We start from the raw sequence: 18,154 nt of genomic DNA, 5'->3' as shown, positions 1-18,154 counted from the left end.
TCTTTAGGATCACCTGGGGGGATAAGTACAAAATACAGATTCCTGGGCCCCATCACAAACTCTACATGAATCTTTAGGCATGGAGACCAAGTGGCTTGAAAGAGAGAAGAGATGCTTTACTGAATTGACAGACATTGCTTCTTATTAAATCACGGCGGGCTGGGGGTGGATAATGTGCTGTAACAGTTTGTATTCCAAAGTGGCACATGTTTATGTTTGAATAATTATGCTTTTTGAAAAGATAGTCAAGAGTTGAGGGCTTCTGTGTACATTGAAGAGTGTTGATGTGTTAAGAGCAAAGAAATCCATCAGGCTAATCACGGTGCAGCCCGCATGGTACATGCATTCCGAATTCTGAGACTCTCACAATGGATCCAGAAAGGCTGATATTGTATATCGCTTTATAATCCCTACACCTAAACAAAACCACATACCTCTGAGATCTTGTTAACAAGTGGTTGTCTGCTTGCTATCAAACAAACATATTCAATCTCTATCTTAGTTATTAAAGAAAGTAACAAAAGTCAACTCAGTTCTACAGAATTTCATATATTTCATACAATTAATTATCCTTTGCATGGGAATGAAGTTTAGCTGTCAGGAAAAAAAATCACCTTCTTTCAAAATGGTATATATATTCATATATATATATATCTATTCGTCCTTGAAAATATCTATTTTAAATCATAATACCATGGTCAATTGACATGACAATAACTTATCTACTAGATCTATTATCCACCGTTGGAGTTTGCATTTCTCTCACTGCCTTCCCATACTTTGCTTTCAACCCTGATTATGTTCATTTTGGTTCTATTTTGGGGTTACACTTGGCAATGCTCAAGGGTTACTTTTGACTCTATGCTTGGAAATCACTCCTGGCAGTGCTCAGGGGGTCAGATGGGATGCTAGCGCCTGAAAGCAGGCCTGCCATGCACAAGGAACAAGCCCTACTATCACTCTGGCCCTCAACACTGATTGCGTATTGAAATCAGCTAAAGACATTTTTCAGAAGACCGTATCCCAAGGGCCAAAATTAAGCGCATCTTTGGGCTGAGGCCAGAATCCACATATTCTAAAGCTTCCTGGTAATTGTGATGAGCTTGACTGAGGACCACTCTTGACTGAAAAAGAAGTTCTCTCCCCACCCACATAGCTCCTTGCTCTGGGCTTCCACATTTTTGTATATGATGTTTTCTTACCAAACACACAGCTTCTGAGCCCTCGTGTCCTCTGCAGATCCATGCTTCAGGATTTTGTTCCCATGCTTTCTTTTCCATGAGGTTATTTTTGGATACTTTAGATCCAAAGTAAATTCGGCCAACTCTGAACCTTAGAGTTTTTCTGTCTTCTAAGGTCATTTTCTAGCTTGTTATTTCTGTGCATATTATATTTTCCCACCCACCAATCAAACTTTATGCCTTTCAGGGCATGAAATCTACGATTCTCATTCATATTTCATACCTTCTAGTACCTTGTGGCTTCTTGGTAAATAGCACGTGAGGAAGAGAAAGAAGAAAGAAGAGGTGCCATTCATTCAGGTCACCTTTTTATTTGTTATGTGTATCTCTCTCTTCATCTGCTTCCCCTTCCATGGTTGAATCTTCTTTACTTAAATAATTAGGTAAATGAAACAGGAAACACCAAGGATTTTCCTAGTTATGGAAGGACCCCAACATCCTCCTGCTCTTCACCAGAGTTATTTTTATGCTCATTGTCTCCAGATTTTCCTCACTACTTTGCCTAATTGATGGTCACTAATCTCCTTCAAAGAGAACTTTCACACTGTTATTTTCTTCACAAGGGCCTTGGCATATTTCTCCATTTCCTATCCAGCCTGGTCCAAGACTGTCATCAGCCCTGCATTCAAGGCTTTTCATGACCTTTCCAGGCTTAATTCCATCTCCACTGCTCTAAGCTAACGAAGCAGCCAAATTGAACTGCATTTAGATTTCCCATCCCTTGTTTCACACTTGTCTACCTTCTCTTCGCTAATAAATTTCATTCCCATTATTGCGTGCCTCTCTGTGGCTTGGAGTTTAGTCTCTAACTTCAATGCTTAAGACATGCCAATGAAATACCCCTTCATTATTACCCCATACTGTTACCTTATCATCCCTATCATTGGGTTTTGTCTCATAGTCAAAATTTTTCTCTTCTTCCATTGAAGCCCCACAATGTTAGTTGCCTTCTTAACACTTCCTTTTTTATTTTAAATGGAAGTTATATTTTTTAACATGTTTGTTTCTCTAAAAGCACTAAGAGCATATCAAAAAGGCAAGGGCAGAAACTCTCCCCCATCTCTACATCTCTGCAGTGTCTCATTTAAGGTGAAATTCCATTGCAAGATTTGTCTGATAATAAATTATGTGATATTGAGAAAATCATGGAGTCTTCCTTGAGTCAATTTGTTCATAACTGTAAAATACATTCTAATTCAGAATATAAAATATATTCTAAGACTTAATTTAGCATGTTTTAAATTACATACTCAAAACTGTACACAAAGACTTAAAATCCCTTGCCAAAATTAAAATCTCTGTGTAACTTCCACAACACCCAAAATTATGGCCACAGTAGCCATTTCCACTGATTTACTTCTGTAGGTTCTTAAATTGAATTACTTGGATCAAAATAGAGTGAGGTGACTATATCTTTTGGTATTAAGGCTAATATCAAGTACCAGTAATATTATTCACTACTCAATTTGCAATTAGTACTATATTGCTTTTGTGCATAAGAAAAGAATCATTCATTCAATCATTCATTATATTCAGTAATCAATTAACTGGGCATTTTTTTAGGTGATGGGTTTTCATATGCAATGAATGGAAGAAAGAGAAAAGCTAGTATAACTAAAGAAGGTCTTTCCAACTTCAAATATTTATGGACTCTTAATTCCTTTAGGAGATCATTAGAGATTTTAGATCACCAAATCTATACTAAGACTCAAAGCAAACACCCCCACGGTCAATGTTTGTTAAAATCAAAAAGAATAATTTTCCCCCCTGCACCCCCCACCCCGAACATTTGTCGAGATAATGAAGGGAGGGAGTGCAAAGTGCTTCCACTCAATCCTTCTAAAGATAATACACTGGAAACATTTGGGTGGGTGTGAATCACTCAGACAAGCATTCTTCACTCAAAAATAGAAACTCGCCTTATTTGTTCCAGATGTTATACAGCTGCAGGGAAGTTAAAGCCAGTGGTCCTGTTTTCAATGCAACCAAACTCTTATTGCATTTGGAATTTCTTAACCAATGAACTCATGTTACTTGTTCTAAGACCTGTACAATTTTCCTTTTTCCACTGTTACCACTCACAAACAACTATGTTTCATGGGAACCATACTTCAAAACTAATGACCCTATATCTGTTTTGTACAAAGGTAACACACCTTATTTAGCACTACTTTCACAGTGTACATATCCTCACCTTTTAAATTTTAAGCATAAAATATGTTAAAGAGCATTCTAAAGAAAAAAAAAGCTGAGTATTTAGAAGAAAAAAATAGTATTGTTCTTAAAATGTTTTACAGTATATTAACAGTGGAGTACCAGGAAGGTATTTCTCTTGGATTTTAAGAAGCGTTATTATAAAAAATACTAAGTATTAAACTGTATTCCTGGGGCTAGAGAGCTAGTAAAGCAGGTAGAGTGCTTGTCAGGGCTGAATGGGGTTTGATCTCCATGCAACATATGCTACCCCCAGCATTGGCATAAGTGCCAAGCCAGGACTAAGCCCTGAGCACTGATGAGGTGTGGTCCCCATATAAAAACTGTATTTTTTGATTTTTATTTCTGGGCCCCACCCAGCAGTACCCAGGGCTTACCCCTGGCTCTGCACTCAGGAATCTCTCCTGGCCAGAGACTGAGCCTGAATCGGTCATGTGCAAGGCGAAGTATCTTACCCACTGCACTACCTCTCCAACCCCAAAGGAATCCTCATTGCAATATATTGGTTGCTTTTAGGCGTTGACACATTTATTTTGTTCCTTGGCTCTTCTGTATGTCAGAATTGTCACAGGATGTGATATTCAGAAATAACTGGATATGGGAACACAATAGTTTAATCACTCTTAGATCACTCTTGGCCCAGGATATTTGGAAGAGAAGGAAAGAAATCGAGTGGAGGGTAGAGAAGAGACAGATGAGGAGTAACGGTGGACAAGGGTCAAGAAGACTCAGGTATATCAGTGCTAATTAACGAACAAAAGAGCTGGGGTTTGAAAAGGCAGTTGGGATGGAGAAGGGATCACTAATTAAGTCATGGTTGGAAGGATCGCTCGGGATGGGAGATATGTGCTGAAAGTAGACTAAGGACCAATGACGGTCTCTTGGTATCTGTATTGCAAACTCTAATACCCAAAAGAAAGGAGAAAGAAGGAAGGTGCCTGCCATAGAGGAAGGAGGTGGGATGGGTGGGCGTGGGGGGAGAGATACTGGAAACATTTGTGGTGGAAGATGTGCACTGGTGGAGGGATGGGTTTCTCCATCATTGTGTGACTGACACTTCATCATGAAAGTTTGTAACTGTATCTCACAGTGATTCAAGAATAATAATAAAAAGGGCCAAATACCCAAACCACACAGTCAACAACACCAAAATCATGAGGTCCAAACTTTGCAACCATTCTTACAGAGATGCCTGTCAAGTTGACAGCCTGGGGATGGCGGGGGGAGGGGAGGGAACTTGGGAACATTCGTGGAGGGAAATTGACACTTTTGGTGGAATTCATGCTGGAACATTGTATGTCTGAAACTCAACTATGAACAGCTATAAGTCACAGTGGTTTAACAAAATAAAATCTAAAAAGATAAAGAAATGTCACAATGAAAATTAAATGCAAATATACCACGTTCTTTGAAAGCGTGGATATGTGAAATTACATAGAGGATATATATGCTAATTTATATCTGGTCCATATAATTTAATATATACTTTGTATCAAATATACTTTGTATATTTGAGAAAAACTGACAAAAATTGTGCTGAAGAACACAGTGCTAGATTTATTGAGACTTTTTTTTATTTTAAATTGTGGTGCATGAACAATCTGTAGTAGAATCACAAAGTCTGCTGATGAAAATACGTACTCCTGGATTAGATGACTCAAATCTCTCCACATTTGACCTAGAGCTATAGGAGAACCTTAGAGATCAAACATCCACACCAGCATTTTTTTCTTCTTTCCAGCTTTGATTACGAACCCAAGGGAGATCTGGAACATGTCTCAAGGGCATTGATTAATAGTAAAATTAGAGCCAAAATTTTATGTACTGATTCTAAGATTCTTTCCTAGTAATCTGGCTATTAATTTTTTAATCTTCAAAAAAGAAAAAGCACCATAAAATTTAAAGGATATCATTAGATGTCTCACCAAATAATGTATTCCTATCACTAATCAGATTCCTATTTTTTCCCAAGTTTTGGTAATACCTTTCCTTCACAGTCATAAAAAATATTTTGAATTGCATCAAAATCTTTGCATAAAAGGACAGAAATTTTATATCCCATGTTATTTAAATTAGGTCTTTTGAATCTTATAAGTAATTATATTAGTAAGGACTTTTCAAAGTTATTTTAATTGTGCTAAGTAACAGTTTGCACTCTGTGATTTCTCAAAGACCGTAAAACTATAATTCATGACATAAATTCTTTAAATATGTCTGTGCCATCCGTTAAAATAGTTTAAGTGTGATATCATTCAAAAGTGAGTCAAGAATGTTTTACACATTTTAATGAAGCTATTAATAATTTTCTATCTTCTCTTACGTATATATTTAGTTTGGCATTTTGAAAGGAAAGGACTCTGAAAGCTTTTTATTATCGTCTGTACGCTGCCTCTTCAGATCACACTTTGACACCCACTTGTGATAAGAGGCTGGGCTGGCGTGAAACTGGGCGGAAAACTTCTTTGGGATTCATACATTGACAACACAGGGTCCTAGTGATTTTCCGCCCCAGTTCCTCATTTTGCTAACCGGAAACCAGAGACCAAGATTTAAAAAAAAATGTGTTCTTTTGTTTTTGTTGTTGCTTCTTTGAGCCACACCTGGCTGTCTCGAGGGTTTACTTCTGGTTCTGCATTCAGAGCTCACTTCTGCAGGGCCTCGCCCCCTGGTCTGCCATATGCGAGGGGAGGGAACACGGGAACATGCCACCCGCCGTCGCATGGCTCTAGTCCCAAAATTTGTGTTCTTTTTGTAAAGAATAGCTTGGGGTCAGAATCTGGCACTTTGTTTACCCAAACCTCACTTTTCTTTCCCCGCAACTCCTGTCTTTCCCTAGGGGCAAGATTTTTTTTTTTTAAATAAAAAATTACATTTCCCAGCCTTCCAGGTTCTCAGGTATGGCCATGTGACCAAGGCCCTTTCACGAAATAAAAGAGAATTTGTCTGTGTGGTAGTATGGAGAGAAGTTTCTTACAGGGCCATAGGGGCAAGTCCTTTATTCATCCCAGTCTTTCGCCAGGCCTCTTGCTCAGAATGTGGTTGTCTTGTCTAGACATTTACTTGGTCCAGGGTGATGACTGTGGGGCTGTTATTTCAACTTTGTATATTCACATTAGGGGATAGAAGAAGCTTCTATTAGGTTTAAGTCAATATTCTGTGGTCCCTAATATTCAGAGCTGCATTCGATTATATGGAAATGAGCTATTTTTTTTCACTATGCAATTACTAAGCATTTTTTTTAATGAGAAAGGAACTGTGCTAAGTGGATATGAACAAATTAATTTTATTTTCATTTTGAATTTCTGAAGACTCTGGAAAATGTTTTTAGAACCGAACTCAAACTCCCCTTTTAATGAATCCATTCTGGCCTCTATTCCATGCATACCCATATTTCACTGCATATTCACTGCAGATTTTATGCCAAATATTTGTGAAAAAAAAGTGGGGTGTGACCATAATGTGAAGCTTTTTAAAAATTGTGCCAGTATTACTTAAAAAAAATTTTTTTACACAATGTCTACAATTACACAACGAAAGGTTATAAACTAGTTTCTGGACTGGAAAAACAGGGTGCTACAATTATGTGGTGAAATATAGTATCGCATAATTCTCACTTTTTTCACTATGTAGACATATTTTTCTTGACTGGATTTTAGACTTTTTGGATTTAGACTGTCATGTAACATTTTTCAAAAGTTAAAATCTTTGGAAATACAATCTCATATGAATTTAAGTATAATTTCAATCTTCACTCAGACAATGCAAGTTCTGAGTAAAGGTTGTGATATAAATGAAGACTGAATATATGTAGAATGTCCATATTTGTCTTTGAACCAACTATAAATAACATGGATCAGGTTTCTAAAATGCAACATAAATTAATTTTCTAATTTAAAATTTTATTTTACTTTAAGGCCATGCCTGGTTCTGTCATGGCTTATATTCCTGGCTCTGAGGTCAAGGATCGTTCTTGGTGGGGCCCACAATACTATCTCTCCAGCCCTATAAACGTATTTTCTAACAACACTTTAGAAATGCAATAAGGACATACTGTTTTTTTAGTGTTAGTGCCACAGCAGAAAGGATATTAGAACCCAGGGTAAATCTGAGGCAAGAATCTTCATTCCTAAGTGATTCATCTCCCCATTCATAACAAAAGTTGGGTGGATATTTCTAGGACCTGAACAAATAGTTGCTGGCTCCATGTTCTAATTCTGTTGCTAGACGCTGAGAACTTCCCTACTTTTGAAGTCTATTTTAAATCCCCCTCCCAAAGTTAATGTTCATGTTCATTTTTTTATGATACTTTACTTCATTTTGGAAATTTTTTTCTCTTTATTTTTTAAATTTTATTAAGAAACTGTGATTTACAAAGCTGTTCATAATAGAATTGCTTCAGGCATACAATGTTGCAACACCAATCCCACCACAAGTGTCCCTAGGGTCCCTGCCATCCCCTAGTCTACTCCCTTGCCAAGCAAATAATAAATTTGCTAGATTCGTTTTAGAAATTTTAAAAAATAGAACATGTTCTGAGTTTCAATATTTTTTCCTTTCCAAATTAAAAAAAATTAAGACTTTCATATATACGGTAGAATTTTAAATAGCAGTAGTAATATAACAAGATTGCAAGGCATATCTTAAGTACAAAAGCACACTTACTTTTGGGTCCACGTTAAGAGTTTTTCTATCTCTTTTGTATCTGAAAAGTAAGCCTTCTGGATTATCAGCAATCACTTGATAGTTAGGAGTTGAATTACACAGAGCAGTATGACTGTTCCAGTTGTAAAAGCTAAAAAAAGAATTGTTTGTTAGGAATTAATATGAATAATACATTAAACTGGAAAAAATATTTTGGAAAATATTTGGGGCAATTTCTTATGATAAATGGGAATGTTCACATTGTAAAAGCATGCATCAACAGAATGATGAAAATTCATTATTTTCTTTTTATTGATGCAGTTACAAAGCTTCCATGTTTGAGTTTCAGTCATACAATGATTGAACATCTATCCCTCCACCAGTACACATTTTCTACCACCAATGTCCCCAGTATATGCCCACATCTGACCCCTTCCCCTGTCTCTAAGACAGACAATTTCCCCCATACTTTATCTCTACCTTTGGGCATTATGGTTTGAAATACAGATACTGAGAGGCTATCACGTTTGGTCCTTTATCTACTTTCAACACACAATTCCCATCTTGAACAATCCCTCCAACCATCATTGACTTAGTATTCCCTTCTCTATTCCAGCTGCCTTGTTCCCCAGCTCACGAGGCAAGCTATCAACCATGGAGCAATAATCCTGGCCCTTTCTCTACTGTCCTTGGGTGTCAGTCTCATATTGTGTTATTTTATACTCTACAAATGAGTTCAGTCATTCTATGTCTGTCCCTCTCTTTCTGACTCATTTCACTTAGCATGATACTCTCCATGACCATCCATGTATAAACAAATTTCATGACTTCATCTTTCTTAATAGCTGCATAGTATTCCATTGTGTAGATGTACCAAAGTATCTTTAACCAGTCGTCTGTTCTCAGGCGCTGGGAGTTGTTTCCAGATTCTGGCTATTGTGAACAGTGCTGCAGTGAACACATAGGTGCATATGTCATTTACACTGTGCTTTTTGTACCCTTGGGATATATTCCCAAAATTGGTATTACGGGGTCATATGGAAGCTCAATTTCTAGTTTTTGAGCTAGGAATGCCCATATTGTTTTCCAAAAAGTCTGGACAAGTCGGCATTCCCAGCAACAATTAGAGTCCCTTTCTTCCCACATCCATGCCAGCACTGGTTGTTCTTATTCTTTTTGATGTGTGCCAGTCTCTGTGGTGTGAGATGATATCTCATTGTTTTTATTTGCAAGAGTGATAAAAATTCTTACCAAATAAATTAGAGTAAAGCATTCTCAAATTATTTTGGAACATATTTTCTGCTACCTTGCATGATTTCCTGGTTTGAAAACTCAGATCTAGAGTCTGTTCCAGTATTACAGTTCCAGGAAGTCAAGAACAAATCTGATACAATTTAAAATGATTTCTTTTAATCCAGACTATTCAGGATATTAAGAATGTTGGGATATTAATAGATTATTTATGAGAAACAAAGTAGATTGATTATTTTTCAGAACCCAAGAAGTGAAGAAACTATTTGTATTTGAGAAGCTACCATAGTTCAAGCATGATATTACAACCGTGATTATACTCATTAAATTACTCTCATTTCACAGACAAGGCAGAAGACTAGTAAGGTAACTCGCATAGTAAAGATCCTACTACATCATGAAAGTAATAGCTAAAAACAGTTATCTGTGTTTCAAAGCAAACATGCTCTTTCTGCTATTCAACAATACCTGAATTTTTATTCCTTTTTCTGGGAGTGTGGATTTGTTCAGTGGGAATATCTATTTTTTTCTTATGACTGGATTGATGCCTACTTGTCAAAAAATGTATGTGTTCATATTTAAATATATATAATATACACTTAATTTTATTTATTTTTAATTTTTTAAAAAATTTAATACTTAGAATAACCATATAAACAAAATAACTTGATCTGTATTTATGCCTATTGCTTTCTTGACCTCAGTGATCATATTTATGACAATACTTTAAATTACCTTCATGTAGATAATATTACTCACTTTCTCTAGGGTCTGTTTCTGAAATTTTACATTGATGCTTTTTCATTTTTTTCAGCAGATTTGCCTGATTCTTTGTCCTGGACTCTCTATGTTGATGCATGTGAATTTCCTATGCCTGTGGGTTGGACACAAGCAAGCACAACTCATATTGTAAGGAAGACAGCCACCAGTAGCTGGTCAGATATTCTTGAGGCTCTTCCAACTTTTTTTCCTCTCCTCTGGGAGAAGCTGGACAAGTGTTTTGTGTGTTTGCTCTCTGGTGATTGTGGGTAGTATCTACAATATCTGTCTGTCTAAATTCCATCACCTTTTCCTCCACGTGGACAGACTCTGCTGGATCCATCAAGCTAAAATGTCACCAAGAAAAATACTCAACTTTTGGTGGCAATCATAATGTGTATATATGGATGACTTACAATGTTGTACGACCAAAACATGTAATGTAATGAACTGATGTTACTTAAACAAAACAGTAAGAAACTAAATGCATTTTTTTTTTTTTTTGCTTTTTGGGTCACACCTTTTGATGCAGAGGGTTACTCCTGCTCTGCACTCAGGAATCACCCCTGGCGGTGCTCAGGGGACCATATGAGATGTTGGAGATTGAACCTGGGTTGGCTGCATGCAAAGCAAATGCCCTACCTAATAGTAGGTATAAATAAAACTAATAGTATAAATATCAAACTTTGAAAGGCAGATAATAAAGTGAGCCAAATCCTTATTTGCTATAACTTAAGAATACCTTCTATGCTAACAAATACAATGTAGAAATAAGTTAAGTGTAGGAATAGATAATGGAATTTGCCTCTGAAGTTGGGGGAGGGGCTACTAATGGAGGATACTAATCCTTACATTTTTCTGTTCTATAGATTTATATCATGTGTATGCACAATACATTTTAATTTATTATTTTATTTAATCACCATGAGATATGCAGTTACAAAGTTGTTCATGTTTGGGTTTCAGCCATACAATGTTCCATTACCCATCCCTTCACCAGTGTACTTTTTAAAACATTGGATTTGTAAAACTGTGTATTTTTTAAAACATTGGGTTAAAAAACAGAAATTGCAGATGCTTCTCTGTTGTCTTCAGAGAAGTGTTTCCATAAAGCATTCATTTCCTTCACAAAGAGACAGAAACCAGTCCTCAGGGGAGCCTCCCAAACAAAATTGAAGCTCTCAACACAAACCACACTTAACATGCCCCAGAGCAGACGAGCACTCCTGATTTCATTTGACTTCTATGTGCTCAGTGCGAGGTTAAAATCCCAGCAAGAAGAAGGTCTCTACAGAATTTTGTAAAACTTATTTTGCATTTGCCCGCGGTATAGAAATGACTTAAAATTCCTCTTTAGAGTTCCCACAAAAGGAATGTGTGTGGAATATTTCCTGGGAAATTGTGATTGTGGGGGATGAGAGTGAAGAATTCCTACTCTACTATCTTTTTGATGTCATCACTCCAAGCATTCCTTTGCCTGTCATTCCTTGATTAATTTGAAATGGCAAAATATGTGTCAACTCAAAATTGGTTAGTATGTTTAATCATTTATTCCACTTTGTCCAAGCCACTGATATTTAGATATGCTAAGATCTGAAATTTAGAGGAAGTTGCTATTTTTCGGTCTGTTTTTCCAAGTTTTTTCCCTATAGTCTATTTGAATTATTTGTGAGTCTATATGTTGGGTTTCTTGGCTTTTGCTTTCTGTTCTAATTCATTTCAATGAATTCTTTACTTCTGTACTTGTCCCATGCTTCACTTTGGGCAATAGTCATAACTCTCTTGCTCAACTGACCCTCCTTATAGAGAATACACTGGTTTTAGATGAACACAAATTTTATCCTTCTTATTACCTCATCTGGTGGGTCTTCTGACAACTCTTGCTGCAAATAATCTCTCATTAATGTAATTATAAATTTCAAATATTAATCTGAATTAAGTTCCTGATACTGTAGTTTGTATCTCTCTCAATATATTTTCTATCACTTATTTTGTTCCTATTCTTTTCTACTTCCCTCACATTTCTCAAGAGATCTCACCTCATACATTTAAAAAATAAAAGACATCAAATATGAACAAGATCAATATCTCTTACTATCACCGGAAATCTTAGCTATATTGGTTATGTTTCCCAGAAGAATATATGCCTGTCTTTTTTTTCCATATATTTTTATTCCATGATGCTTTTTTTATAACTTGAATTATGTAAAATTTCTCTATTATGATCTAATGACTGACCAAAACATTTTCCCCGGAATATTCAGATACATGTTAATAGTAAACTAAGCAAAGAACAGAATAAGAGGAACGAAGGAGAGATAAATTGAAAAAAAGAAAGTGAGAAGGAAAGAAAGATAGAAATGAAGAAAGGAGAAAGGGGAAAGGAAATAAAAAATAAAAACGCTTACCAAGAACTACCGTATTTCTCTTAATATGATATAACTTGTTTGATAAATATTGCTGCATCACAGTTTATGAAACTAATGAAGTTATTCTTTTACAGTTGCAGAACAACTATACAAGTCATGGGTGTCTCAAGATCCTGCCTCTATTCTCCCACTGTATCGAGCGCTCCTCCCTCACCCAGCCTCCTAATTTCCCAGCTCTATTGATCATGTCATGGGATGGTGTAATTTCTTTCCATTATTTTTTTTTAGGTCACACCCGGTGATACACAGGGGTTATTCCTGGCTCTGCACTCAGGAATTACTCCTGGCAGTGCTCAGGGGACCATATGGGATGCTGGGAATTTAACCTGGGTCAGTTGTTTGCAAAGAAAACGCCCTACCTGCTGTGCTATCACTCCAGCGCCTTCTACCTTTCTGTTTCTTTATAATTCTCATAAGGGCACAATTTTCTGGCTTCTATCTTCTAGTTACTGGTTCACTTCACTTTTCATAACATCATTGATATAATCTAAGTTGTAGAAAATTGCAAAATGCCATCTTTTTAATAGCACTGTTGTCCAGTTGTTCATTGATCTACTTGAGTTGGCACCAGTAACATCTCCATTGTGAGACTTGTTACTGTTTTGGCATATCCAATATGCAACCGGGAGCTTGCTAGACTCTGCCAAGTGGGCAAGATACTCTCGGTAGCTTGCCCCGCTCTCTGAGAGGGATGGAGGAATTGAACCAGGGTTGGCCGCGTGCATGGCAAACACCCTACCCGCTGTGATATGGCTCCAGTCCTATCTTTTTAATAGATGAATAATATTCAATTGTGTTAATACATTATAATTAATGTATTTTCCATGACAATTAACCTATCTACTACTATATCTCATTTCTTCTGAGCAGCTGATTTATATCATTTGTTCAATTATACTTAATGAGATAAATCTCCTCATTAAAACTCCTCTATTTAAACATTTAATAAAATAGGAATTATTCTTTCTTATCCTTCAAACTCATTTATTTGTACTTGCTCTTTGTATCAGTATGTGTAGCTCAAGAAATTTCAATTGACTCAGCTAATGTCTATCTGCTATTATGATACACTTGATTATATTATTTCCAGCATCACAGAATCAAAGGACTTGCAAAACTAAAACACATATTTTAATAAAAATTTATTTTGGATATTGCTTTGAAACTTAAAAAATCCAAAAACCTTTGTCTGCTCATTTGGTTTTGGACCACAGCTGGTCCTGCTCAGGCCTGACTTCTGACTTGCAGCCAGGGATCACTCCTGGCAGGGCTCGGGGACCCTCTTGGGTGGTGGGGATCAAACCCGGGCCTGCAATATAGAAGGCAAACATCCTGACTGTTGTACTATCTCTGACTATAGAAATCTAAGACCTGGTGCAGTTATTTCAATTTTGTGTCATCTAAAATTGAGAAATTGAATTATATATTATAAAAATTCTTTATAATGTCAACATCTTATAATTACAAAATTATAATTCAATTGAGTTGAATTCTTATAATATTTTTTGATTTATGTTTCAGTATGCACATTTTGAGAACATAAAATTCAAATATACTATATTAGGGAAAATTAAGATATAAATGAAATGAAATTACACACGGTACTTGGAATAAAGGAACACTTTCCCATTGGCTTTCTGTAACAAATATGTCAGGAATTGAGTTTACATAAATGTCTTTAATAAAACAGTTGGACTAATAAAATGAAATGTGTTAATTCTGTTCATTAAGTAATAAGGGAACACAATCCATGTTGTTAAAATTAATTTCTTGCTTGTTATCTATTTTACTAGATAAAATGCTTGTCATCTATTTTTCCCAATATCAGAAAAAATATTTTGATGTCATCACAAAACATCATTAGAGGGAGGAAATTTCAAAGTCATTATCTCCAGATGCCTTATGTTCCTAGTTTAGCTCAATATCTTTTAAATAAATTTAAAATTCATAAAAATTTTATAAGTTGTGGAAATTACAAAGGTACAAACAACTCATACTGTTCTCAAAGATTTAAAAATTTCACATATAATACATTTAAAGGCAAGCTAAGTTTTTAAGGGCAAATATAAAACAAAAATTAATGATTATAACAACTCCATATTTCAGTATATAAGAGAAAAAAAATGAAATTTCTACCTCAGTGTATAAAATATCACAAAGAATACATCGCTGAAACTGAAATTTTTATTGTCTGGGATTTTCCCCATGTTTCTTATATTTCACCAATATGGGCAATTGTTTATAATAATTAGGAAGAAACTTTTTTTTTCCATCCCCACTAATAATGGAAACTTTTGAGTCTCATATGGTTGGAATCACCAGCATTTTCACTAAGACTTGCACATGTTTGTAAAGTTATAACTCATTTCCTTTGAGAGAGAAAGAAAAATGAAGCATTTCTAAAATAAAGGTTTAATAATGATATTAAATGATAGATTAATGATATAAGAAATTATTGCAATAGATTTTGCAATAGATATTAAATATATGCATCTTTATATTTCAGAAAATTTGTAAAAGCAGTAGCAAACTTAACTTATGAAACTAGTTTTATAACTAGTTTATAACTTTAAGGAAAAAGATGGTATTTGTAGTGCATTCAGAATTTATATTATTCACGAGAGTATTTGTGCTAAATTATTGTATTAAATTTAAAAAGTCTATCGACAGCCAATAAGTATTTGGCATCATAGTTTTTTTGCCCAAACCAGGATCCTTCAGAGTAAGGAAAGAGCTGATAGTATTGATTGTGCCAAGACGAAAGTCCAGATGATCTGAAGCAAACTGAGATGTGTGGACTCCATCGGCACAGACCATTTAAATCTGTAGTCTTAAAGTCAGTCTATCCACTGTTTGTGTAAAACGCTTCCAAAGTTTTGCCAGAGGTTTGCCAAAAATATGATAAAGATGTTTAAATAATGATAAAACATGTTTTCTTATGGTTGAGCTTTTTTATTTTATTGCTTTGGGAAAATAATATGGAATTGTAATTATGGTAAAGGGACATGAAATTTAATCTAGAATAATAAATATCTCTGTACTTCTATTTTTCAAATGATATCAAAGACATAAAATGTTCTTTAACTAATTTTCTGAAATATCATATTCCGCGTAAAATATAGGTTAGCTCACTTATTTTGGTTGGTAAGAATATTAAACCTACAGTTTAGTGTTTTCCTAAGTTAGTTAACTTGGCTTTTATTCAAGGCTATATATTGGATTTCTAACTTCAGTCAGCAATTTGATAAATGAATCTGTTAGTTGGGGAAATACAGATAACTGTAGGGAAATCTACTGCAACTATTATGATAATTAAATGCATTAGAAATCATATAGTCAAAAAAGTAATTCAATTCCACACAAATTTAAGCATGTATTTGTTATAATAATGGTCCTGAGTATTTAACAGAAAGATAAATCATTCTCTTAGAAGTTACCGTCAATAAACTCAGAGTCTATGGGATTTCTAAAATGCAAAAAATGTTTTTGTATATTTAACTTAAAATTTTTATTTTAATTTTATGTATAAAAATCTATAACTGTTAATACAATTATGGAATTAATAAAATGCAAACAATGGATTATAATACCTGGTAAAATGATAGATATGGGTTGGCATAGGCATTTTTAATTAGTTAAAAATATGTTTTTGAATTATATTATATCAGATCTTTACTGACCTTGATGGAGATAAGAAGAATCTAGAATTCTAATTATAAAGAATAATATATTTGAGTAGAAAAATGAAAATTATACATATATCAGCTTAAAATTATGAGAACATTTCAGTAATACATCGAGAGATGAGGGAAAAAGGTAAATTGCCATAGGTTGAGAATTAAATGTGAAATGGAAATCTTAACTATCTCCCACTAAATCACAAAAACTTTGGGTATGCCTTCCCTCTGAAGCTGGAGAATAAATTTAGAATGAAGGAAACAAGAGTAGTGGATAGAGTTATCTCCCTTATCAGTTTAAGGCAGAAAAATAAATGGTGTCTTCATTACCAGTTGCTATTACTACCAGTTTTCAAGTGAATTAGAAGACAAATGTGTACCTGTCATGTAGATGAACCGTGTCATAGATTTTGAACCGAAAATGTAATCACAAATGGATAAGATGTTTGTAGAAGGTCCTAAGGGGAAAGTGAATAGAATGTAGCACCAGGAATTACATTCTGGACAACTGTAGTACTTGAAAAATGGAAATAGACCCTCAAGGGTAGAGAATCATGCAAACATTGTGTCTGTTTCTCAAGTGAACACCAAGAATTTCCTTGTTCCGAGACTGGCCTGTTTACGTAGCCATTTGGAGAAATATTCTACATATTATCAAACGCTAATTTGACCTCTCACTGATTACCCAACCCATCCAGTAGGATATCTCGGCGTACTAGCCCTGTAGCAGGGAAAGAATGAGTTATAATAGAATGTGTATCCATTGTGACTTTTTCATGTGCAGGGCTATTTAAAAACTATAGCAAGCTATTTCATATTTTTCAACAAGGGAAAGTATTAGAAACATCCTTGAGTATCTCTCAGTTGCAGGTCACAAGAGTATTAACTGCAATAAATAATGCTGCTAGCTCTTCCGATAGTAATTGGGCTATAGGGTTATTTGTTGTAGAGAAACTGGAGTAGAAGCACTTTTCCAAAGTATGAACATGAGTGAATGCTTGCAGGGATGGGGAATTTGTCACTGAGAGTCATACCATAACCTCATTGCCTCACTATTATTAAAGTAGTATCACTGTATCACTGTCATCCCATTGCTCTTTGATTTGCTCGAGCGGGCGCCAGTAATGTCTCCATTCGTCCCTGTCGAGTTGAGGGTCAGGGGAATGAGGCCCATTGCTGTTATTGTTTTTGGCATATCAAATACACCATAGGTAGCTTGCCAGGCTCTGCTTTGTGAGATTCTAAATAAATAAAATCACTGTATCACTGTCATCCCATTGTTCATTGATTTACTCGAGCAGGCACCAGTAATGTCTCTATTACACTCATCCCTGAGATTTTAGCAGCCTCTCCTTATTCATCTTTCCCAATTATTGGAGGCAGTTACAGGGTCAGGAGAATGAGACCTATTGTTACTGTTTTTGGCATATCGAATATGCCAGGGGTAGCTTGCCAGGCTCTGCCGTGCGGGCTGGATACTGTCGGTAGCTTGCCAGGCTCTCCAAGAGGTATGTATGTATCTGTTACTGTATTTTGGATATGAATACACCATGGGGAGCTTGCCAGGCTCTCCCAAGTGGGCAATAGACTCTTGGTAGCTTGTCAGCTTCTTTAAGAGGGAATACTAGGCTATTAGATGTCTCGCGGTCACATTGCGGCTGCGCACTTCCGGGAGCCTGATTTTATAGTCTCTGGATGTTGGCCGTTGATGGGATTTTTATTAAAAAAATAAAATAAAATAGTAAAATGTGTTTTGCCTTTATGTGGTGTTCTGACATTAGGAAAGAGAGAGATAGATAAATACAACAGCAAATAAGGCACTTGCTTTGCATATGGATTAGCTGGGTTTGATGGTCAGGAGTAATCCCTGAGTGCAGAGCCAGGAGTAAGCCCGGGGCACTGACTAGTGTGGTCCCAAAGCCAAAAAAAAAAAAAAAAAGTA

General features: G+C 35.6%; 1 protein-coding gene across 1 annotated transcript in view; it reads right to left on the bottom strand.

The window, feature by feature from the left end:
• CFAP299 (cilia and flagella associated protein 299) overlaps nucleotides 1-18,154 on the bottom strand; it is a 531,643-nt gene that overhangs the window by 14,209 nt on the left and 499,280 nt on the right. Inside the window, exon 5 of the mRNA XM_004614360.2 lies at nucleotides 8,118-8,247. Coding sequence (XP_004614417.1) covers nucleotides 8,118-8,247 — 130 coding nt within the window. The remainder of the gene's footprint in view (nucleotides 1-8,117; nucleotides 8,248-18,154) is intronic.

This window comes from Sorex araneus, chromosome 5 (genome assembly GCF_027595985.1).
Source record: "Sorex araneus isolate mSorAra2 chromosome 5, mSorAra2.pri, whole genome shotgun sequence".
Lineage (NCBI taxonomy): Eukaryota > Metazoa > Chordata > Mammalia > Eulipotyphla > Soricidae > Sorex > Sorex araneus.
The sequence above is the reverse complement of the archived record's forward strand: the minus strand, read 5'-3'. Positions and strand labels throughout refer to the sequence as shown.